The sequence below is a fragment of the Oenanthe melanoleuca genome, chromosome 1, assembly GCF_029582105.1.
Source record: "Oenanthe melanoleuca isolate GR-GAL-2019-014 chromosome 1, OMel1.0, whole genome shotgun sequence".
NCBI classification, from domain to species: Eukaryota; Metazoa; Chordata; class Aves; order Passeriformes; family Muscicapidae; genus Oenanthe; species Oenanthe melanoleuca.
This window is the reverse complement of record NC_079333.1, coordinates 74,367,925-74,393,688: the sequence shown is the minus strand read 5'-3', so window position 1 is coordinate 74,393,688 and position 25,764 is coordinate 74,367,925. Positions and strand designations below refer to the sequence as shown.

The 25,764-nt window shown below is 37.3% G+C and overlaps 1 protein-coding gene across 2 annotated transcripts in view; it reads left to right on the top strand.

The window, feature by feature from the left end:
* Positions 1–25,764, top strand: part of TMTC4 (transmembrane O-mannosyltransferase targeting cadherins 4) — a 52,950-nt gene that overhangs the window by 4,447 nt on the left and 22,739 nt on the right. For both annotated transcript variants that reach the window (XM_056497354.1, XM_056497346.1), the window contains 6 exons: positions 2,503–2,618; positions 4,584–4,800; positions 8,770–8,857; positions 19,325–19,422; positions 21,497–21,589; positions 24,883–25,044. In XM_056497354.1, coding sequence (XP_056353329.1) covers positions 2,503–2,618; positions 4,584–4,800; positions 8,770–8,857; positions 19,325–19,422; positions 21,497–21,589; positions 24,883–25,044 — 774 coding nt within the window. The remainder of the gene's footprint in view (positions 1–2,502; positions 2,619–4,583; positions 4,801–8,769; positions 8,858–19,324; positions 19,423–21,496; positions 21,590–24,882; positions 25,045–25,764) is intronic.

The following is a 25,764-nucleotide window of genomic DNA, read 5'->3' as shown; positions in this document are numbered from 1 at the left end:
GCGGTGGCTTTTGTCTTTTTTTATTTACTTGGCAAGACAAACAGCTGGATAAGCAGAGCTTCAGACACAATATGTCATTTCCATAAGCCTTTATATAGAAAAACTGACCTTTCTTCAAATCCTGAACTCTGCTGTCCGTAAGTTGCTGCTAATCAAATATTTAGAGATTATTTGATAGCTACTTTTGGTTTTTAGAGAGAAAATCACGTGTAGCTTTTGAACAGCTGTGTCTCTTGGAGCAAACTGCTCCTATTTTAGGGTAAGTTCACTAAGTAGGAAAATTAATGTAAAACTTCCTCACAGAACTTGGATACAAGGGCAAGATGCATGATTGAAGATTTTTAGGTCATATGGAAATGTAATCTAATCACTAAGTAATTCCATGCATTCAGCTTTTCCTGCATTCTTCCGATGGAAGACAAAGGAAGGCTGATTATAGCAGAACAGGAAATCAAGCCTTGTACATTTCCCATCTCAAGTTATTGAAGACCATCTGTGACATGGAAGACATACTTTTCTTTTTCAGTACTAACATTTATAAAAGTTGGTCTTTCATAGACCTTATGTACGTAAGGAGCAGTGCTGCTGGTTGGGAAAACAGTCTGAGGGCCACACCACCCTCTGACAACTGTCCCCTGCAGAGTACAAAGACTTCAATAGATGTTGCTGTGCATCCCTGTCCCAACTTGTCCCTATTGATTTAGTGAGCTGCTGGTTGAGTGTGTTCCTGCTCTGAGAGTCAAATTATGACCTTTAGGGTTTGTGCTTTCCAATGAGGAATGGAACAGGAATTTAGGTGCCTAAGGCTAAAATTACAGTCCTGGGAGAAGAAAGAAATTTCTAGCTATTACTTGGCAGTAGAAACATCTGTGAGAGCATGAAGGAATTTTTCACCTTGGTAATTCTTAAGCACAAGTAGGCTCCCCTGTGAGTCTTGATTTCTTCAGAATTTCCCTGAGAGTGCCTTAATTGACAGCTGCAGTCTAGGCTTTTTCAGACTGCTCTTTTAGACCTCCTCTCTCTTCTAATCTACTGATTAGTTACCTATTAGACAATACTTCAGTTCATTTGAATAATACTGGCCAAATTTGATCAAGTGACAGAAAGAAATCTTTTCTTGGATTTTTTTAAATTTGTATTTTTGGATGGATGAAAGTCCAAATATGTTAAGAATATTCTTGTTAAAGAAAAAATTAGTTATTTTAGTTCAGTTTAGCAGCACCTAGTCATCAGGGTACAGCAATTTGGCTGCAATTTGGGAGCACGTGCAAGCCAAAAGTATTAGCTAAGGGTGAGGTGGAAGGTATTAGAGAGCACAGGAGTGCTCAAGATACTAAAAAGCAACTGAGGTGCTAGCAGCATTGGAGAGGAATTGGAATTAATAAACCAAGGGAATTGCAATATTGAAATCTTGTAAGTAGATGGAGTTGTAGGAATAATGAGACAGGGGCACCAGGGTTTATAAGACCTTTCATGGGGTTAGTAAGCCTGGTTGTCTACTTACGTGTGTTTGCAGTGTCTTGTTCACCTCCTTTGGTTCATTGGTCTCAAATTATTTCAAGACAGAAGGTGCAGTTTTGTTCTTAGGTTCTGTCTCAAGTGGCTTTAACCAGCATGTACCTTGCTGTAGCATAAATTGGTATTTAATTGCACTAGGGAAGCAGAAGAAGGGCAAGTATATGTTAGCTTGAACTTCCAAGTTTGTCCTCATAGAAAACTGAGGCAGGTGCTAGCAAGATCCTTATTTTTCCTCCAAAGTGCATGCTTGCCATTTAATAGCCTATGTTATTCGGATTTTTCATTATCAGTATGACTTTGAGATAAAAGAAGAGAGCAAGCAAGCAAGATTTTTTTCTTTGCAATGTTTTTTGTAGGCTCCTATTGCACCCCAAATTAGAATAATTAGTTACCTTTCTGTCTTTTAATCTTTTAGAGCAGTATATAGAGATGTTGATTCTGGATTTCATGTATTAAGAGCTAAAGCAACCTCAACTATTTGAATAGTCCTGTGCAAAGCAAGGCTTCAAAATGAGCTAATTGTTGTTTCCTACCTTTAGTCTCCTTGATTTCATGCTTTCATTAGTGGTTATGCTACTGCACTGGTAAAAAATTGCTATTTTGCAGCAGTTTGTAGTTGGCCTTCTTTGCAAGATAACCTACACCTAAAATCAAAGGCTTTTTGCAAAATTATAATGTAAGGAGGTTTATGTGTTTTACATCTCAGCTATTGACCAGATTATAAACTGATGTGAATATAGCTCTAAATTTCATGTAGTTATGCCTACTTACAGAATCCAGGATCATGGCCTTTACAATGACAGGCATTCAAGATGTGACCTTCATTCCAAACTTAAGTACTGTGGATCAAATGTCAGCAGTGAGCCAACAAAACTCCTGCCGTGTCCATCTTAGTGTGTGCCTGTACGAGTTGGAGCTTGTTTGTGGTTTAGCTGCTTTGAACAAGGAAAATATTTAAGAATCTGGTAATTTGTTTTCTTTTAGGACCTCAGGGCAGAAACCCCACTTGGTGACCTGTGGTATCATGACTTTTGGGGTAGCAAACTCAGCAGCAATACCAGTCATAAATCATATCGACCGCTAACTGTCCTAACTTTCAGGTGAGGCTCGTATTTTTGCTTGAGGTCTGAATATTTTTTTAACCTATATTGACTCAATTGAATTTAGGGGGGAGGCAAGAGAAAAGGCAAGAACAAAGTAGCTGGAGGGTTGTTGGATACCTTTCCAGAATACGATTTTTGAGTTCACTACCTTAATCTCAAATGGTGTTTTAATTTTCCAATTATTTCTTTCCCAAAATATTCATTATTTTGACATTCTGTATTTATATTTTCAGAGATTTTGTTTTAATGGTCTTCTATACCTGATACTAGGTGCAGTGTGGTTTAGTATGTCACATCATCAAGGAACTAGGAGATGTATGTTCCCTTCACTTAGCCATGCTGCCACTTACACTGCTATTGTAGTTTTTGTTCTCTGCTTTCCTGCTGACTTGTCAAATTGTTTATTTTATAAATAGCATCAAGGTATTGTGGCCTTTTTCCACCAGCTCTTTGTATAGTCTTTCCATCTATTCACTCTAATATTCTAACTCGAGTTTCTGAGAATCTAGTGAAATATCTGCTTATATATAACTTGCTAGTTTTGTCAAATAACTAAAGGTTTAAGAAGATTACTTTTGTAGATGCTTAGCTCATGTTTCTTGCACAAAGATTTGAGCAAACAGCAGACCATGTAGAAATCTGGCACAGTAATTCAGAGAATATTTTAGGACTCAGTCTTAATTTATTTATTTTCCCCTTGTGACTCAGTGGTGTCAGTGGGGACTTGGTGCTTGTTCTGCAGTTGCTCATTCCAAGCCAGGGACTAAGTAAGTGCAGATGCAGTGTTCCCACTCTTAGTCCTCATATTCAAGCAAAATTTGACCCTTTAGGGTAATGTCAGTGTTTTAAGTACCTAGCACTGTGGGTTTCACTGTCTATTGGGCTTTCTTCACATTTTCATCAAGAAAAATAAGCAAGTGAATAGAATGTGTCAGAATCCTAAACCTATTAAAGCTTTCAATGCATTACACAGAACAAGCTTGCTTTTTTTTTTTTTCTTCTTTGCCTCTGTGGTATATTCCATCTCTAATAACATTCTGGTTTGTTTAAAGAGTGAACTGGGATACAATCATTAGTATATCTGAAAATATAGATGAGCCTGTGGAGATGGTCCATAAAATGCTATTTTCACAAGTAAGAAATGGGTTTCCTTAATTTCCCTAAGCTCCAACCTTTATGTGTATCATATTTATAATAGGTTAAGTTTTTTAATAGATTTCATTTATGCCAGATGCAGATTGACCAAAAGAACTATGTAAAATCCCCTATTCAAACTAAGTTTCTATTGATAAAAACATATGGGTAATAGCACGTTTCCCTCTTTTCTCCCCATTTTACTGTAGAGTTCCTGTTTTAAATAGGGATTTAGACTGAATTTTCACTTCCACATCTTTCTGATTCTAATACTTGTGTGAAACATCTCTCTAACCAGTCTCACAAATCAGTTACCAAGATGTGCTGGCTTCTTTCAGGGTGGATACTGATTGTGCCCACATGCTAGGACCTCTTTCACAGTGTGTCAGTGGAATCATAGTCCCAGTGCACATTAGTTTCCTCACTGTGTGGGTTTAATTAACGAAATTTCATCAAATTGGCTGCTCTTAAGCCCAGGGGCGTACCTCAGTGGGCTGGGTTATTTATCCCCAGGATACTCCTGTGTTGCACAGTTACATCGTTGACCAAAAGCCAGTCCTAAGTGACTGTAGGAATGATTAACATAATGTACCAATATGTGTTTGGAGAGGATAGATACTGTAACCATGTGCTATCCCTATGAATTCCTTGCCCTAAAGACTGGGATATTGTTTCTATCTTCTTGTGGTGGCTAGATGGTAACACCACCTGTACTGAGATGTCTGCTTTATTTTTGTGTGCATATGTCTGCTATGGGGTTGTTTAGTTTTTCTATTTGTATTTTTCTAACCATTGTTGTAATGCCTTGATATTTTTGTTTCTATATAGAATGAATTACCTTTTTGCTGGAGGCTTCTACCCAGTTGGTTTCCATGTCATCAATATAATACTGCATTGCACTATCTCAGTGTTGATGGTTGATGTGTTCTCCATATTATTGGGTGGATTGCAATTCACTAATAAAGGAAGACGACTAAACCTGGCTCCAAAGTCCTCTCTTCTTGCTGCTTTGCTCTTTGCTGTGCATCCAGTGCACACTGAGTGTGTAAGTATTGAATAATTATCTCCATAGATTTTTATTTTAGAAGTTCTTGACCGTCTTTGCTAATTAATTCTGGCATAGCCTTATACTCTACAGATTGCTGTTATATATTCTTAACACTTCTCTTGGCACATGACTTAATAGAACAATCAAATATTATGGTTAGTACGTCCAAGGCTTGTAATTCCACCGAGCTAGACCTTATTAAGGAAGATAAATCATTCAAGTATAAAAAATAAAGGAGGATAGCACTATGCTACAGAGGTTCCCTACCTGCTGGATTTCCCTAATTACTTTTCATTTCCATTTGCCTTGATAAAAAAAGCAAAGAGTTTTAAAATCAGAGTGGGGGTACTCTATGAACTTTGTATGTGACTATTAGAGTACTGCATCCAGGCTTGCATCCGTGGTGCAAAGACAACACTGGAAAAAATTGAGAGTGCTCAGAAGAGCCATGAAAGTGATTAAAGGGCTGGAAATCATCCTGTTTCATGAGAGATCAAACTGGGTTTATACTTTTAATATTAAGGAGAAGATTAAAGGATTTTTTTTTTAATCACAGTTCGTAATTATGTACATGGGGAACACAAATTTGACAGTACTGGGTCCTTTAATAATGCAGGCAAAAGCAAAGAAGTAAAGATGCAGAATAGAAGGATGGTACATGTGTAGCAATCACTTAAAATATCTGACCAAAATGCAAAGTCCTCGTGTGAGAATTCTGTGAAGAGAAGATGGTGTTCTTAAAAACCTCTTTTGTGCTTGTAGTTGAGAAAATCTTATGGCCTTATGCCAGTGGGCTTGCTGAATGTCATCACTGATTTCTTGATCTTGTGATAATGAATAAATGAAATATAAAATTATCACAGTAAGAGAAAGTCTTTTGGGGTTTTTGTTTGAACTTGGAAGGTCTGAGCCTCAGAAAAAGTACTAGCTTTAATTTTGATTTTGTCCTAGCAATGAACAGTGAATCCTGCAGTGCACATTCTACATATGTGGCACTGATTTTTCATGTATTCACAATATGCCATGGGCTTGGCTTCTTGCATTTGCTCTGCACATTATTGGTGGGGAAAAAGTTATTGAAAGCTGTCCTCTCAGCTGACTGAAAACCTTGCACGTATTGAGGACCTAGAGATGGTGCAGAGTTATGCATCAGTAATTTGGCACCTTTTCTGGCTAAAACATCTTGACAATCATTCTCTGGTGTTCACTCGCCTGTGCAGTAACTTCTTTGTGAGAGTGCACTGTGTCAGAAGGGCCCCTCATATTTGTTCTCCAAAACCAGTTTTAGATGTCAGAGTAAAGTAAAACAAGTCTTCAGTGCTTCTGATGTTCTGACATGTAAAGAGAAATCTCATTTGAGTTTTAACTTTGTAGTAGACCTACTATTGACCTCTTTATCAATATCCATAAATTTATTCTTCATTCCATTTGACTCTAAAAATGTATTTAAATCAGCATGAGAATATTAATAAGCCCTTTGTCGTGTCAAATAAATTACAAGTGATGTGGTCTGCTTGCATATTTGAAGACTTGCAAATGTTTCAGGCAAACAGTGGAAGAAGAGGGGGGAAATGTATCATGCTTATATATCAGGCCTCTTCTAAAATCCAGGAATGAAAAAAAGCCTCTTATTATTTACATGATGGATAATAAATCTTGCTCCAGTGAAGAAGTCATTATGCTGCTGCATGTCTAGGATGAGTGTGAGTCTGGCAGCATCTCTTAAAAAACATTCCTTATGATTTTAAACCTGTGAGTTTTAAGTATCCAACAGCCTGGTTTTGAAATGAGATGACATATTTTGACATGAAATTGTGAAGAATCCGTCTGTTTGCTGCTTTGGGTTTTGGTTTATACAGTGAAACAAACTGTCATGTAAAACAGATATTGAAAGGTGCAATGCTTTCAGTACCTGTGTGAGGAAAACACTATAATTTTCCTACCTGCAAGTAAATACTCTCGTGCTGTAGCACTCTGCTCTAAAAAAGGCCTATTCTTTGTAACATTTCAGTGATGAAATACTAAATGAATCATGGACATAGAAATATATCTGATGCTAATTTAAAACTGGTTTGGTTTTCTTCCTTTGTTTGCCTTCTTACCAGAATCTATATCTTATCTTGCATTTTAGGTAACTTTTTGCTGTTGGAGTCATCTGAGGCCACATGTGCATTATTAGCCCCTTAATCTCTTTGCTGTAACAAGTGGACATTTATTTTCAAAATTGTGTCAGCTCACCTTAACTTTTATCTCATTAGGAAGAGCATCTCCTGAGGCTCTGACACTTCATTATTTTCACCTTTCAAAGCACTCCACAGCTATTGAGTTAATTCTCATAATTCCTTTGTATGACAGATAGAAGAAGAAGCAGCAAAGAAGTTAGGTGCACAGCTGTAGATAAATCAAGAAGTTCTTCTGAACTGAATTTAGGAGTCCAACAGTTTCTTCTTTTACAGTGTTCAAGTGAAGCTGAGGGTAAAAGTGAGAGAGAGTGTCTGCAGTGGAATCAGCCATACTCTCATGCCTCTACACTTCTCTTTCTCTGATGTTATTTAGAAATAGTTGCTCCATCATGTTACCCTGACACAAAAAAATGCCCTTTTCTTTTTTACTTTATTCTTTCTGTTCCACACACAAAACGGGACAACTGGTATGCTGTACAAGAACTGAAGTTTCTGCTTTTGTCCCTGAAATACAATCACAAAAAGTGCATTTAAAAAGAAAACCTGTAGCTGTTCTGCCCTGCTTCTGTACATCTCCTGAAAACATGGAACTTAGCACTCCAGGAAGCAGAACTAGGCTGAAAAATAAGGTGTATTTTCATGATCCTTGCTCTGGGTGTATGTTCCAGTGAGGTTCCATCATCAGGGCCTATACAGTCCCCTACCAGCTGTCATGATTTTCACAAAAAACGGGTGTTGTTATCCTGACACTGTGTAATTGAGAACTGAAGATCCAAAAGTGTCTTGCTCTGTTTCAGCAAGTTATTGTAAATACAGTTTAGGGGCTTGAACCAAAGCTTACAGATAGCCCTGAGACTGCACTTGATTTAAGTAGGTTGGCACAGATCACAAGTAGAGAGGTCCCAGGATGTGCTCATTTTCTTTTGCATTAGTACAACTTCTGTTTCAAGATGCAGCTGGAGGTAGCTCTAATGCAGTCAGTTAATTCAACACAAAAGAGTGCCAGAGGGGGATTCTTTTTTTTTTTATTATTTTTTTTCCCTCCCTGAATCTGCAAGCTGGAAGCTATTTGTCCATTCTGAGTGTTCAGATTGCAATTTGAAGGCTGGCTTGTCTTCTGAAAGTGAACAGTTTTGATTTGTGTTTCAGCAGAGCTGCCAGTTTAATTGTGGCTCAGGATGTTTGGCTTCCAAGCCATGTAATGGCTTCAAATGGAAAGAGAGTAGATTTAGATTAGATATTAGGAGGAAATCCTTTACTGTGAGGGTGGTGAGGCACTGGCACAGGCTGCCCAGAAAAGTTGTAGATGCCCCATCCCTGGAACTGTTCATGGCCAAGTTGGATGGAGCTCTGAGAAGCCTGGTCTAGTGAAAGACCAGGGGGGTTGGAAGGTAATGGTATTTAAAGTCTCTTCCAACCCAAACTGGTTTATATTTCCATGTTTTCTAAGTGTTTTGCTGAAATGCAATTTGATCCAGAAAACATAAGGAATTGTGTAGAGTCTAAATTTTACTCAGTGAAGTTCTCCTTCATTTCTTAAAAAAAATTCCATAAACTAAAATTTTCATGAAGAAAAGCCAAACTCTTTATGTAGTTGATACTAATCAATACCCAGTAAAAAATAGGATGCATGTTAAAAACTGGATATAACTAATCTGGTAAACCAAGTTTAAAAATGTGATACAGTTATATTCTATTATATATTTCACTTTGTGTATGTTCCTTTACTTCAGGTTTTCTAAGAATAAAAATCTGATAATTTGAAACTATTGTTTTTTTTAAGGTTGCTGGGATTGTTGGCAGAGCAGACCTACTGTGTGCCCTGTTCTTCTTGTTGTCATTCCTTGGCTACTGTAAAGCATTTAGAGAAAGTAAGCATTCTGTTTGCCCCTTTAATTTCCTATTGTGTATATGTTCAGCATTTGTACATTTCAGTGAAGTATAGTAAAATTTTAAATGTCAGATTGATTTGTTTACCCTTGTAAAATATATTTTTTTAAAAAAACCTGCTTTAGCAAATATTTATTGTTAGAAATTCTGAAAAGGTTGCTGTCCCTGATTCTTGTAAAACACTGAATTTAAGAAAAGTCCACTTCATTGATAGGCTTATTTGCTAAATTTGCTATTGTGTAGAAGTTTAATGAAGTTTAATTTTGGTAAGTATTTTAGAAAAAAATCAAGCCTACAAATATACATACTTAAATATTTTACTACTCTTTATGCCATTATGTTGGGATGTCTTAAACGGGAGTCAACTTTTCAGAATGTTACTTGTGTTTCAATTGCAAAGAATTATTCCTATGACTAAGCCTTCTAAATTCCTGCAATATGCAAGTGCTGGCATATAATATAATATATATAATTCATATAATGCTGAATATAGTGTCACTCACAGAGTTTTTGTAAGACAGCTGTGTTTAACATGAACAATTCCTTGGTAGATGTTTTTTCAAGTGAGCTTTCAGATCTCTGGTATTTGATCTGAATGCAGGTTGGCAGTTCAAATGCAGTTGTGGAGAAATTATTTTGGGGGCTCTGTTAAACAAGCACACAAAAAGGCACGAGTTCATGACTGTGAAAAGCTGTGCAGGACATGCAGTCTGGTATCTGAATGTATCTACCCCATGAAATAAGGGACTCATTTGGTGAGCCCACAAGGAGCTGAGTTGTGAAGAGCTTGTCTCTCATTCAATAGGCATGGCCTGTAATGATTAACCAGAGCTGGCAGGGTGTTTCAGAGGCACCTGAGCTGACTTGGGGATCTGGCATGGTTAAGGCATCAGTGAGCCTCAGTGTGGGCTATGGGAGTGAGTTAATCCACAGTGAGCTGTGAGATGCTGTGAGCAGCTCCTGCTGGTCCTGTTTAGATTGTTTGAAACTATTGTGCATATTTCTATTGCTGATATAATAGATTTACCTTGCTATTTCAAATCTTACTTAGGATGATTCCTATTTACTTTGGATATATTTTTCTTCCATTTGAGTAGGTTTAATTTCTTTCAACTGAGCTAATGATTTCTTGATGAAAATTTGCTTTGGGTTCTTGCTTGTTTGTTTACTATTTTCTCACCTATTTTATTGGATATGATTGTGTTATGATGTTTCTTCTATTAGTGGATAGAGTAAGATAGATAAATCAAATTATTACCTTATCTGTTTTCCAATGTCTTGGGAAGACAGGTGGGCTTATATGGCAGGGGTAATACTCTTTGCTTTTCTAGTTTGCTCTAGAACTCAAGAGCCAAATTCTTAGGATGACCACTGGAGACAATGATATAGGACCCTCTTATTTTTTTCTTATAGAGGATGTCTTGGGTATGATTAAGGATGTGCATTCTGGTTAAGGATGCTCTTCAACTTGTGAAGGCTAGTTTAATAGCTTTTAGAAATCAGTGTCAATGTAATAATATTCTTGGACTGAAATTTGTTTTATTGATACAGAAGAAGGAAAATGTTCAAAGATACTAAACAGCCCTTACTGATTTTTATTCAGCATTACATCATAATAGGAGAGCAGATGTGTCTTTTAAGCAATTTTGCCAAGGAAAATTACAGTCTTCCAGCATTGTCTTTCAGGTCAATGTTTACTGTCACCTTCACTGCCTGCCTTTCCCTCAGTAACTTCTTGAAGAAGTTTAGACTTTGTCTGTACACAAGAATTTGTATCCAAGTGACATACTTGAGTCTTTCACCTTGATTGCTGCAAAGGCTCACTACTGACTCATCAGCCAGGAGCTCATCAGCCAGGCACTCCAGACCTTTTCTGCAGAGTTGCTGCCCAGGCCTTAATTGTTGCACAGTGTTGTGTTTGATTTTCATGAGGCCCACTCCTCCAGCCCTTCCAAAACAGCAGTCCTGTTCACCATTGTATCCATCTGTCCTCTATCTGAACCCCACCAAAGACCATAAGCAGTTTTATAATTTTTTTTTCCTTTGTGGAGGGGAGGTTGGTCCAACCTGCAGCTGTTTGAACATGAGTGCTTGTATAGGAAAGTCCCCATGACTGGAGGTTTTCAAGATGCATTTGGACAGGATTCTGGTGATCTCATGTAGGTTCCCTTTCCTGCAAGGATTGGACCCAGTGATCTCTGGAGACCCCTTCCAAACTGAGCTGTTCCTGTGGTTATTTGTGTAAAAGGTTTTAGGAAAAGGTAACCAAATATGGGGAAGTGACTGTGGTAGAATATGATTCTTCAGTGGGTTTGCAAAGTAAATAAAAAGTTTTACCCTTGGTATGTATTTCCTTCTTTTGTGAACAGAACTTCTAGGTACTCTCAAATAATAGGTTAAATAAGGAGTAAAGAACTTTTATCTGACTTCAGCTGAGTTTGATTCTGAATAGATTGAGGGAGTCAGTCCCAAATGTAAGCTGGTCTCACTGTGAATAAAAGAACATGCGTTTCAAAAATATGCACATGTAAATTTAAAAAGTAGACTTAGTCAATGTCTCCTAAGCATCAAAGAAAAAGTACTTTTTCTTCTCTTAGAATGTTCTTCTGATGCCAAATCCTCAAGATCCAGAATGTCTGTGATAGTGCCCATGCCACATTGCTAGTTCTAGAGCAAGAGCTGTTATTACATAATTTTCTAGGTCAGGCCAAGAAGATAATTTATCTTTGTCAAATGGTCTTTCTTTGTGAGAAAGAGAGGGAGAAAACAACCAAAACCCCTCTGTATCAGGTTTATGTTCCTAATCAAATAGAGATGCTTTGTGGTGATCCTGCACAAAAGTGGATTGTACCAGTTTGTTCTAATATCCTTTTTCCTTTTATCCTGCTGGACTTCTTGTATATTAAAGGCATGGCCCTAAACTGTAGGTCAACTGCATGTGTCTTTGTTCCTGGATTTGTCTCTAACATTTATATAGAGCTTAGCTCACCAAATTTTTACAAAGAGTAGGAGAAGAATTATCAAAGGTTGATTTTTTTTTTGTTTGTTTGTTTGTTTAATTGTTACTAATAGATGCTTTGTAGTGTGACTCTTTTGGAGCACTTAAAAGAGGGTACAGTTCTTAAGACCATCAAGATTTATGGACTGCATTTGTATTATTTTTTGAGTATGGTTACCAGAACACATTTGATGCCAATTTGATTTTATTTCATGAACTTTAAGTGAGCATCAAAGTGAAACAAACATTGTAAAGCCTGATGTGATGCTACTGATATGGCTGGGTCAGTAACATATATTGTTTGGCTACCAGCAGCATCCCAATGCTGTTATCAGACAGATGATCTAACTTTTTAATAAAGAACCTGACTTTGACTATTCTTGCAGCAAGGCAATGTGAAATTTGTATATGACTGAATTAAAAAAATCTGTTTATTTCTCAATAGGTTAGACACAGTTAATGAATTGTCGTTCTTTAAAGAAAAGAGGTCAAAAATATGTGAGAGACTGGTTAGTGCTTATTTTCACTTGAGAAAATGAACATAAAGATTTATAATATTTTTGCATGGGAGTAGGAACTCATAAAATGTCTGAGGAGGATTTGGAAGTACTATGGGGAAAGTATACATAATATTGAGAGCAGTCAGGAAATCAGAAAAATATCAGTGTCAGGCTGGAAAACTTCCAAAGGGATATAGTGGTTTTTGTAAAGCTCAAGATATACTGCAGCTTATTTGCCTGATTTATTTGTGGTTTCGGTGGATTTTTGGGTAGACAATTCCTTTTAGCCAGAATCTGAAGCAAATTTTTTTTTTTTTTGAAGTACAGTCATTTAATTATGTGGGCTATAATTATGTCTTACTGAAGTTCTACAATTCTGTTACTTTTTCCCAGTATACCATTTTTGAAGTTAGCATCTTTGAAAGGATAACATTTATAATTGCAAGGAACTAATCTGTTGTTCTCATTCTGTCCTGCTGTTTTAAACACAACTGTGGGGACAAATCCACTGCATAGGCTTTGGAGACAGCAAGAGCTGACAACTGTTTAGGTATGTTCTGAAGGGAATTGTGGGTTATTAACTTTGTTGAATTTTAATGCAGCTTCTCTGGGAATTCATAAGGCAATTTAAAACTGCTGCAGTGTTCATTTTTGCCTTCCTTTGTCTTCAGTTTTGACAGTGATCCAGTTGCCTGTGTTTGCCATCTGCACTGGCAATCTCTGAGTAATGTAAAATGAGGAGTTCATGACTTGGTCCATGTGAAAAATATTGGTGTAGATATTAAATATGGGACCAACTCTTTGCTCATATGCTATGGCATCTAAAAATTACTGTGTTCTGGTTGTGTGGTTTTGTTTTGTTTTATTCTGTGTAGATGTCAATTAATCATCTACTAGTTCATTGCTAATTTAATAAAGCATGCAAAGTAGCAAGGAGTTTTGTGAAAATTTGAGGTTTATAGTAGGGAAGTTTTCCTGCAGATTGGAAACATCTGTGTGAAAGAGATCATTGTTAAGATATGGAGAATTTGGTAGCTATTGTGCAGTAGGTCTAGAGGTATTTACTGTTGTTAAGTATGTGGTCCCTGATTTTTCAACTGTGTGCCCTACCATTCATATTTAAACACATTGTGAGGAAATAGCTATAAGTGAAAAGCCTAACAATTTTAGTTGGCTGAAGAAACACAATGACCTTTTTTTCTGCTAGAATTCATGCTAACTTTCACTCCTGCAAGATGTTGTAATTCAGGGGATAGAGGCTCCCTTCAGTGTGGCCCCTAGGTTTGAGTTTGAGATGGCTGGATGTGTTTAGGGATGGCATTTCCTGCTGTAATATCATTATTAAGTGACACACTGAGCTGAGCTGCAGTAGTATCTACATTTGGAGACATACAAGGAGATCTTGGGCTTAATTTAAAATTCTAAAAGTGGATTCTTATGTGATCTTTTAAGACTAACTAATTCTTCCCCCTTTGCTAAGCAATTCATGAGCAGGGAAATCTTAGAGCTTGGTTAGAAGAATATTTGTAGAAATTTAGTTGGACACCATCCCCACAGACAAGTCACATTAATGGAGTATATGAATGTTTGTGATCTATTTCAGTTAAAATTTTAAACATCCTGCAGGAGCTCAGCATAACTTTCTTTGCTTCAACCTTCAGAGGAGTAGTTGCTTTCACAGAATCAGTGGCTGCATTTCACCTGAAGATGGTGACTCCTTAAACTGCTCCAAGCTGTCACCTGGCTGCCTCTTAAGTTGCTCAGCTGGGTTTGAAGAAGGAAATGCTGAATGCCTATATGTCTGAATTGGTAGTAATTGCTTTGGATATTGTTAGTTTGGCTTTACAATAAAACTAAGCTTGGTAGTTTAAATGTAGCATTGCCTTCAAATCCTTCACTTCTAAGGAGTTTGTTTTCATTGACCTGAGGATTTAGGACACCAGAAAATAAGGTCTCTTGAAATAGGATTAGTGTTTAAGTGCACTGTCAATGTGTTGCTTGTAAATTTAGGATCAGTCAATTCTACACTACAAAACACTTTGTGTATGCATCCTTGCCCTAGAAATGCTTATACTCAAGTCTAGCAGTCCAAATGGAGGAGCTTTCATGGCTTGTTTATGGTTTACATAGGTATTTTATAGAATCCCCTCAACTTTCAGACTTCATGTACTCCTAAGGAGGGACCATCTGAGCAACGCTTTTTGGGTTTGTGTAGAAACACTGTATTTTTCCGGCTTTTAAAAAAATAAGCAAGTTCTCTGTTTCTTTGGCATGCTTACAGTTTTGTCCATCTGTTAGAGTGGCAAAATGCCCACTCACAATATGGCATACCAGTTTCAACCAGGCACAGGTGCCAGTGAAAGATTGGTTTCATTTTCTGACACAAGATTTTTCTGGTGGGAAGCAGCACCATATTCAGGGAATATGCTTTGTTAGACTGATTACTTCTGTTGGCATGTGTATATCATAATAAGCACTTATGCAGGGCTTTACATTTTCAAATCGTTGATTGAAAAAAAAAAAAAAAAATTGAAAGCATTGCTGAATGATGGTCTTTTGTATCTATTTTGCCAGCCTAGTTTACTGAGCTTTCTGCAGTTGAGGCAGGGGGTGGTGGAAATGGAGGGGTGTTGTGTATATTGACCCATGAACAAGCATGAAATAAAATGTTTCTTAATTGAAATTCTTTCTCTTTGAAATGTGATCACTGATGAATTTAGATAATATTACAATTCTCTGTATAATTGTTGATTTTTTGAGCTTGCAAAAGAAAACAAAGGAACAGAGATTGTGCTTTTCAGGAGGAGATCTTGTTTACAGCATCACAGAGTTGTTGAAGTTGGAGAGGCTTTGAGGTCACCTGAGCTGACTTGCCCATACATGATCACCTAGAGCAAATTGTCCAGGAGGCTTTACTGAAGGATTTTGCAGTTCCCCTCATTATGAGGTTCCTGCCAGGCCATTTCTCCAGCCTGACAAAGTCCTTCTGTATAGCAGCACAACCCTCTGGTGTGTCAGCCACTCCTCCCACTTGGTGCCCTCAACAAATGTGCTGAGGGTGCCCTCTGCCCCATCTAAGCCATTAACGAAGATGTTGAATAGGACTGGAGCCAGTGTTGACCCCTGAGTACACTTCACTTAGACTTTGCACCACTGATCACCACCCTCTGGACAAGCCATTCAGATAGTTTTCAGTCCACCTCACTGTCTGAAATCCAGCCTGTTCAGCAACAGCTTCTCTGTGAGGATCTCATGGGAGACTCAGTTAGGACCTTCATTATTTCTCTTCTGCTGTGTGTTGTTATCGTCTTTGTGAGTCCATGCATAAAATTGACTTTTCTGGGCAAGCTGAGACATTTCTTGCATCTGAGACTTGGGATGTTCACAGGACAAACTTTTTTTATTCACAGTTTTGAGTGTGTGCCCATTGAATGGCTTCAGTTTTGTTTTATTTGGCTAGACGATTTCTCCAGGCCAGGTTGGATGGGGCTCTGAGCAACCTGGTCTAGTGGAAGGGGGTTGGGAATCAGATGACCCATAAGGTCCCTTGCAAACCAAGCTATTATATGATTCTATGGATTTTTTTTTCAGTTTTTCAATGGAATTCCTACTACTCCTTTGTATGCTTCCTGGCCATTGCAGCCTGGTCTTAATAAGCATATTTCTTATTCCATCATCCAAATAGAGTAAGGACAAAAGAAGAATCCAGAATGTTATCTTTACTGTTTTTTCACAACTAGCTAGTATTTTACTGTAGTTTTCCAGCTGTTATTTGTACCCACTCTGTAACAGCTTCATGCAGCCCATGTTTTTTTGTGGCATATTTCACACTGCTTCCAGTGGTATTCTCACACCTTTGCAACGTCAAGCTATAGGCTGTTCACAGATTTCCTTTTATCAGGAAGACTTCGTTTTTTTTTTTTTCTGTCCAAGTCAGAAGTTATACTTAGATTCATATAAATGACTAAAGTATTTGGCAAACAATTAATCACATTCTTTTATACTTTAGAGTGTCATCTAGAAAATATTTTGTCCAAGTGTAGTGATTTTTTTTGTAATTTTGACCAGTCAGCTTAGCTTTGTATCCATTCATATTTTTTGCTCCTTTTCAAAAGTAGACATGTAGGCATTGGGTTTTTTTATTTCAAATTCCTGCATTCTCATATATTTTTCATGATTTCTCAGAGGTAGCAGTTGAGGTTACTCTGGGTTGTATGGGACCTGTTGAAGTGAGTGTAACCAATTGTAATTTAAAACAGATTAACTTCTCTGTGAATTCTGTGTCTTGTAGTTCCCTATTTTTGCTTTTGTTCTTCCTCCCTTTCTGCTGATGCTGTATGTGCCATCTGATTACAACTGACCTTCTTGGGAAAAATGAAGGAAAAAGGAACAGAATACTTCTTTTTTCTTGGCATTGTCCATTTTATTTCTCAATGAATATTGGAATAACTCCTTCCTCACACTCTTCTTACTAATATATCTATGGAATTGTGGGGTTTTGTTCTTTACATACATTACCCTTTCTTATTGTGTGATATGACCTTTCTGTGTTAGTTTTTCTATATGAATGTGCTGCTATTACACTTGTCCTTGATGATTTGACCTAGTTCCCTTTTTAACAATTACTCTTATATTTTGAATCATCAAAGCATTTCTGAATTGCCAGCTGGTCTCTTACTATATATACTTCCCACTATCTTCTGTGTTAAGATAATTTGTATTTATGTACTGAATACAGCATCTCTGAGAAGTGCTTAGTTGTCCTCACTCCTTTCCACTAGAATTTGATTCTGAGAAGAAACCTCTCAGTGAAAGAAAGTCTACTTCCATAATTACAGTAAAGTCCATTGGCTGTCTGCACTATTTTCCTTTTTACACTTACTAAGGATGATTGATGGTCATTTTGTGAACACAGTCAATTACTTTGACTTCTATGCTTGCATTCTCTGTGCTCATTGATTTCTACATAAAAAAAAAACCAAAAAACAACAACAAAAAAACACAACAAAAAACAAAAAAACCCCGAAGTGGTTTTCAAGAACTGGCTGAACAGTCTGTTGTACTGCAAAGTCTGAAAATTGAAGAGCTTCTTGAAGGATGGACAGAATACATTCTGTCTCAGCAATAGTCTTAGAATGACTATTAAAGCTCTTTCCTCCATGAGTTACAACCCTCAGCTCTTCTTCTGTATAATTGATGTGGGCTGAAGTTTCCCCTTGCATTTTAATTTTTCTACTTCCAGTGTCTCTTTAGTCATTATGTATTCTGTATTTTCATGTTTTGTTTTGCCATTATTCAGATGTGTATTACTTCCTTCCTAAAAGAAGGCTTTCTTTTATCTTTATAACATTTTCATGTCTAATGTTAAATCTTACCTCACCTCTGGAGACATAATTTGGAGTGGAGGGAGAAGGATCAAATGCCCTCTATGTATTGCAATGATGAATCCCAAACATCTTAGTATTGACTCTGTTGAAGCTTTAGAAGTCTTAGGTAAGAAAGGAGTGTTAGAGGTAACCTCAAAACCTGTTCTTTGACATATTTGTATTAAAAGTTTGGAGCTGTCTGCTACAAAAGAAGTAGCCTGGTTCAAAATGAGAGGAGGCCAATGTCAGCAGATCCTTTTCACACTTATGGTTATGATTTTTATCTGACCCCAGCACATTTGAGGTAGTGTACTGGTGTCCCTGTATCATCAGTGCAGAGTTACTGCTCTGAGGGGTGCTCAGCTGCATTTAATTAGGTAACTTAATCCCTAAAGGTGTCCTCTTCCCATGACCAGTTATAAAGGAAGCCTAATGTACTAGCTTAGGTGTAGATGCCTGCTTATGGTGAAATATCTTAATCTTGCCATTTATCCTTCCCATAGGCCATTACTGCAATTCCCTTTAAGCACTGAGGGTCAAACCTGCCTTAGCAGTAGAGAAGAACTACTCTAGAGATCAAGGAAAGTAGGAAAAGGATTCAGTCAATGAATGCAGAGTTCAGCTTTGTTTTTTCACATGCCAAGTCAAAGATTGATTCTTGTGATGCCTGTAGAGCCCCTGTTACTTGAATCAAGAAACTGCTTCTGAATGAGCAGAGTGCTTCCCTCTGTTGCTTGCACCTCTGGACTAGAGGTTGTGACAGATATGTTTTTATGTGAAGTACCTGTGTATTCTGTGTGTGATGGTACCTTGGCTGAAGTAGGGTTTTTCTTATATTCATCTCAGATATGCCTGCTTGTAGTATCCAAAATCAGCTACATGATACAGTCTTTAAAGACTTTTTCTCTGAGAAGAAGCTGTAGTTGCTCTTGATCTCTCAACCCCAGAGTTCCTCACCCTGCTGTAAAACTTCTTCCTGAGTGCAAGGACTGACTGCTTCTGCTCAGCTGCTGACATTTTTGAGCTCCATGGCATTCTATTGCAGGGATAATAAAATGACAAGAGGTACTTGCTAAATGCAGCAGCCTGGAGCAGCAGCTCATTGTGCCTTTGTAGACTAGACAGCACTTAAAACAGTTTGTGTGTGTGACACTTCATGAGTAACTGTTATAAAGAATTTCTTGTGGTAGCTTGGAAGAGAGTGGCCAGTAATGACAGAGCTCTAGCTAAGGATGATAAATGTCTCTAAATATTGGGAATTAACCTTTGCAGATGACAAATTGTGGAAATTATGTGAAGCTTCTGCCATTCTAATTAATCTGGCTAAAACATGGAGCAAATAGGGAGATTTCTAATGTCTCCAAGAAGAGAAAATGACTGCAATAAAGCGACAAATGCCAGCATATTGCAGGAGGTACCCTATGCTTTTTAAGCCTGTGTGTCCAGATCTTGACTGGTAAAAAAGACTGGGATACTAAATGCTGTTTTTTGTTTGGTTTTTTTTTTTTTTTTTTTTTAGTTCTTACTTTAATTTACCTTTAAATGTATAAAATGCTAAAGATATGGCATTCTTTATTTTGACAGATAAGGAAGGACATACGTTTTCTGTGTTCTGGGTGCTGGTGAGTGTTGTCCTAGGTGCAATAGCCATGCTGTGCAAAGAACAAGGAATTACAATACTGGTAAGAATTCTCTTATTAACTGAATTTTGACCTCAACATCTGTCAGGTGTAGTTGTAAAGTCTACAGAAATTAATCTTCTCCACAACTGATGACATCCACACCTTTTTATTCTGTTCAGAAAACTAGTTAATGTTGACCAAAAGCAGTATTTTAGTAGATCTGTTTTAATTGTATCTTTGCCAATCTGTTGGAGTTTTTCCACTTTAAATTTTGTAAGCAGGTTGCCTATATCTATGCAAAGTTTAAAGGTTTTACAGTGTTAGTTTCACTTTTGTTGCCCTTGTTTTTGAATGTAATCCTTGAGATAGCAGAACTACAGACTTCTCATTGAAGGCTCATGAACAAAGATATAACTGGAGGGAGAGCATTTTTAAAAGCACCATTCCCTGGCTTCTGTAAACAGTTGTAATTAGAGCCATTGTCTATGCTCTTCTACTACTGCATCTCTTCCTTTTGTCCCTTATTTAATGATCTGTCAGTGGAAACAGATTAGTTAATTGTTCATGCTTATTGTGGTCTGGCTTTTTATAACTTCAGTGAAGATAATGCTGTTTCGGGTGACCAAGCTGGCCACCTGAAATGCTGTATCTGTGATTTTTACCTTTTATATAGCCATATATTTTTATTAATAAATCAAATTTATAGCTTTAGCTATAACAAGTAAGCAACAGAATCAGAAAATTCATTGTAGCAAGGACCCTCTTGTTGTTGCTAGAAGAAAAGGGAAAAGAAATTACAGAAAACTTATTGATTTGGGACTTTTTTTGATAGATGTTTATAGAGTGATGTCTTTTTCAAAATGTCTGTAAGGAAAACATAAGGAATTGTCTTAAGACATGGTGTAGTTATTTACTTTTAGCAGTATGAAGTAACTATTTGAGATAGCAGATGCAGAACTATTATTGGATTTGGGATTTTATTTGCTGTTGCACTGCTAGGATGATTATATTTATTGTTGTGCTAAGGGGCACAGGTCAGAGGGATAAAGGGCTAAATCACCCATTTAAAAGATTATTTGGAGGCTGAATGGGATTTTCAGTACAATTCTTGCCTTCCTATCTCCATGTGAGTGAGCCAAAAGCCTTTTAACTGGCAAGTGGCTTTTCTACATGGAACCAATCCTCACTCCAACCTATCTTCTGTCCCTTCCCTTTGGCTGTTAGTGTTACCTCCCAGTGTACCTGCTCTTTGCTTCACCTGGAACTAGTTTTTCTGGTTTTTTTCTATTTAATCTTCAGAACAGTGATAATAATTTAAATGGTAATAATAATAATTTCTGAAATTATTAGAATATAGGGTAAGTACTCGAGAATTATCATGGTGATATGCTGGAACTTTGAAGCAGAGATGCTATGGTTTGATTTTGCCAATAGCCTAAATAGAACTACCCCTGAACACATTTATACATTTTGTTTGCCTGCTTGGAGGTAGTTATGTGCAAGTGTAGTCCTGCAAGGCACTGAGTATGTTCTAGTTTTATATGTGTGGCTGATGTCATGTAGAACTCTTCTTTTTTTGTTTTGTTTTTTTTTTCCCAGCAACTTGCACTATGTTTATTGCTGTAATTGCAGGAAAAGCAAGCTTGATACTTCTGTTGAATCTTTCTGAGCCTTTGTCTATACCCTTTAAAAACAGTATTTCTGAAACCTGGAAGTCCAAAGATACCATACAACAAAAAATAAGTAGAAGGCTTAAAGAAACTCCACCTTACTGATAGAAGCCTTAACTTTTGACTGCAGCATTTATACTGCAGAACATTTGGGGAAGAAGATGGAAAGCAGAATTCTGTTGTGACCATGCATATGTTATCTTGCTTGCTGGTACATGGTATTCCCTGAAGAGTTATTCCATGTAGCAGGAGAATTCCCATTACAGTAGAATGTTATTCTGCTCACCTGAGCTCCATTTACCATTCTGCCATCATTATTACCAATGTATCTCTCCATTTGTTTGGAGTCAGAATTAAGATGTACAGTAAGTGATGGCAAAAGTGCAATTTAAGATGTATTTTAAAGAAAATATTTGTGGTTAGCTGCTTTGTTTTATGCTGTTATTTTTCTCTTGGTTCTTTAGGGTTTGAATGCAGTGTTTGATGCACTGGTGATTAACAAGATAAATCTTTTGGAGCTCATTAGAAAGTTACTGTATAAGGACAAATCATTGGAGGTGAGTCCTGGACATTTTATTCATTCTTACAGATTTTGTTCATTCTGGCCATTCAGACAGTTATGTCCTAAAAGATTAAGCTTCTGACAGTTTTGCCATTGTTAAGAATTAGGAAAAAACCCCCAACCAACCAACCAAAAAAGGTATTGTTAGTCAGCCTAGTAGGGCAATGTGCTATGACATCTTTACAGCAACATGAGTAGTAGCAGGGTATTGTTAGAATTGCATTGCATAGTGAAATCCCTTCCACAGTTTTCTCAACAGTATGTTAAAAATGTTGTATGGAACCATTGACTGCTTGATGCAATAAATTCTCCAGGGTCAGCAACTCTACACCTGAAATGGTACTTGGAATGGTTTGGTCAGAATAAAGAGAGGGAGATATTTAATCAGATTCTCAAGGACAAAGTTAGCCAAGTACATTAAAAACATATTATGTTAACGGGTCCTGGTAGCTTTGGCATTTAAAAGAAAAAGTTATGTAAGCACTGAGAGATGCTAAGGATTGATTTTTCTGACTTTCATTGGTGCCACTTTATCTGGTATTGTCTCAAGTGGAGTCTGGCACCTAGTATTTGCACTGGCAAGCAAATAGCAGGAACACTCGGCCTCAGATCAATGATGGATAACAGCCAAATAGACCTACAGCCTACTAGAGCACCACTGCTGTGGAATAGCTAAGGTTCTCATCCAACGTTCAACAGGGCAAAGGAATATTCCTTGTACTTGCTTCAGTTGGTGGTCTCACTGCAGAGAAGTCTCACTGACATTTCTGAGTGGCACAAGTCCCGTGGGGCTTGTAAATTCCTTTGCAAGGAGTGACATGAGGAGCTGCAGGGGAAATCAAGGGAAGTAGGTGCTCTAGAAATAAAATTATAGATTTGACCAAGAAGGGCTAAGTGAAGACTACAGGAGTGTTTCAGGAAGCAAATAGGAATGGTGGGGAGTTTTGCTGTATAAGGACACTAATGTCAACTAGAATATGACAAGGGAAGCATCTAGAGCTGTAGGGATCTAAAGCAGAGCTAGTTTAGAATTAAAGGCTGGAAATAAAAGGTAATGAGTAAAACCTCAGGAATAAGTGGCCAGTCAGCCTCACATCAGTGCCTGCTAAGATCATGGAACAGATCCTCCTGGAAGTTATGTCCAACATATGAGTGACAGGGAGGTGACTGCACACAGCAGCACAGCTTCACCAAGGGCAGATGGTGCCTGACTAATCTAGTGGCCTGGAATGGAGAAGACAAGGCTCCAGGGACACCACCTCTCTAGCAAGCCTGTGCCAGTGTTTGACCAGTAATGAATTCTTCACAATAGGGTGGTGAGGCACTGGAATATGTTACCCAGAGAAGTTGTGGAAACCCCATCCCTGGAAATGTTCTGGGCAGAGTTGACAGGGCTTTGAGCAAACTGATCTATCAGAAGATTCTTTCCAGCCCAAACCATTCTATGACTCTAGGCAGTGTCAGAGTCAATCTTTATGGAGGATTATTCTTTAAGTGTGAAGAGCTCAGAGCGTGATGCTTCTGTTTAAAAGAAGAACTTTTAAATGGTTCTGTCTCAGTGAAGAAAACATCAGATGTGCCTTTTCCCTCTTACTCTTTTAGTAGAAGTAATTAATTTTAGCTCCTGTTACCTGCAAAAATCTGTTCTGCTGTTTTCAAGGAAGTGTATCTAGGATTGTTTTGCTTTCTTGAAAGGCAGATCCTAAAAAACTCTGCAAGTAAGGACATTTTTTTCTTCTTCTTGATTGAGACAGGTTTCAGTTTCATGCCAGATTTCAGTTAATTCTAAATCAGATAGGATACAATAACACTTCTTCCACTTTCACATTCTGCCTACTGTGGCATTTTGTGGCAATGGTGAAATTTGGCCTTTAAGAAACTGCATGTAGGGTTAAATGAAATGAAGCCCTGGGATAAGAGATTTTGTTGTTAGTCTGTCATAAAGCAATTATAAATTTTCACTATATGTGGGGTTTTATTCATAGTACAATTTTCTCCAAAAGCTTTTTATAGGAAAACTATTCCTAAATCCTCCTTATAGTAACTTTGGTTACTGAGATGTCCTGGTTGGAAACAATCATTTGAGCACAAAGGCTAGCCCATGTAAAATCAAAATTACAGGCTGCTTTATCTTTACATATTCGACTAAATATTTTATTATGACTTCGTTGTCAATTACAAATACTAAAAAGCAATCTGAAAATTGTTTTTGAATTTAACTTTTCCATTCTTTTAGAAAATAAGTATCTTCAGCCAGTGCACTGATGTCTGTGTTTGTTTAGGAAGCCTACTATTTATTTTTTTTTAAACTTCAAACATAGCTGATATTGATATCCTAAACAACTATGGTGGTCCTTGCTAAAGAGCATATTCCACTAAAAGGTAATAATAGTTATTGTGCCATCTTAAAGCTTTGACTGGTGTGTTGTTATACTTACTGATGATTCTGTTTCCAGTCTCCACTGGTGAAGCTTGAAGAATCTTTACACTCTACATTAGTTTGTTTTTGGGTTTGGTTTTTTTTTTAATTTATGAAAATGATGTGTGCTTGGAGGAAAGTGTTATACATTCTAGAGAAAAAGATATAAAAGTCTGTCAGATTTACTGTCTACACTATCACTTCTTTATTTTTTATGTGAGTTGCTTTCTTTACACTCTGAAGTATATTATAAAATGTATGATGTAAGCCAACCCAGTTAATGTAGATCAAACACAATTTTATACTTTTCTGATCTTGGGTAATTTCCCCTGAAGCAAGTGATTTGGTGCCTCTCTGTCATTAGCTTTTTAATCATGTTTTGGGGTGTGAAAATTTTAATTCAGTTTCTAATTCCTCCCAGTTCCTAACTGTGCAGTTTTCTTGGTATATACCTGTAATTTTACCTCTAAAGATGCCTAAGTGGACAAAAAATTTCCATGACAAGCAAGACAGCTGGAAATACCTATTTAAAACAAAGTCCCCAAAGTAATCATCCTCCATTTTAGAAAGAAAAGATAAATTAATTTGATATGCTGTGTACTAAAGGCTGTGTTCCCTGTCAGAAATTGCCATGTAAAACTACATCAGCTATAGAATTACAGAGGATTTGTAGAAGAGAGTCTTCTTGAACTAACAAGTTTTGTTTACTGATTGAGAAGGAAATGAAAATGTCAAGTCTAATAGCAAAAATGCACAGGAATAGCTTTTTCTTTCTGAGATAGGAGTGAAAAGGATGTGAGTGTGTTGGGTAAGAGAGCAAATACTGTTTCTATATGAGGTGGGTTTTTTTCTTTCTTTCTCTTCTGCAGAATGCTGGGCTGTTAAGGAAGGGGCTGCTTTTCAGGATCACTCTTTTGATGTGTGGAGGGGCCAGCATCCTTTATATCCGCTGGAGGATCATGGGCACAGGGCCACCAGCTTTCACTGAAGTAGACAACCCAGCTTCATTTGCTGACAGTCTGTTTGTAAGAGTAAGTTATGAGGTTGCTTTTTTCTGGCCAGCTCAGAACATTTGTCTTTGTCATAAAATTGAGCTTTCTGTGCTTCTAGGAAACAATAAAGTGGGCAGTTTGTACGTTTCAAGATATGTGTGATGAGTCACCTTCACTTGTGCTGCTGTGATGATTCTCTGCAAGTTTTTTAATAGTACACCGTGTACATTCTTTGCATTCAGTTTAGCATGCACTTTACACATTGAAGTACTTTCCCATTTACTCACCATTTTCCCCATGCATGCAAGAAATTAGCTTTTGCTGATTTTCATCCCTTTTCCACATACTGTGCTTGACTTTTCATCTTCTTTCACAACTAAAGAAAATAGCACAAATTCAGGTCTGGTGTATTGGAGTATGTCTTGGCTATATACCTCTGGTGGCATTAAGGATCTTTCTGGAGATGGAGAATGAAAGATGAAGACAGTGGGTGATGTCTTTTGATGTTTTCTCCTGTTGTATTAGATTTTTCTTTTTTGTATATGATTATTGGTTTGACAGCAGAGAATTGTGTTTCCCTGCTCTGAACTAGAGAGCCACCTAGCTATGTTTAAAAGAAAATTAAAAATTAATTTCACAGCTGTAATAGTAATGGATATGTAAATAGTTGCAGTCTAATAGTAGTCATGGCCTCTTTATTGTATTACAAGGGAATTGAGGGAAGAGAGAAGGACTAAAGTTGCCACCCTCCCCCCCCCA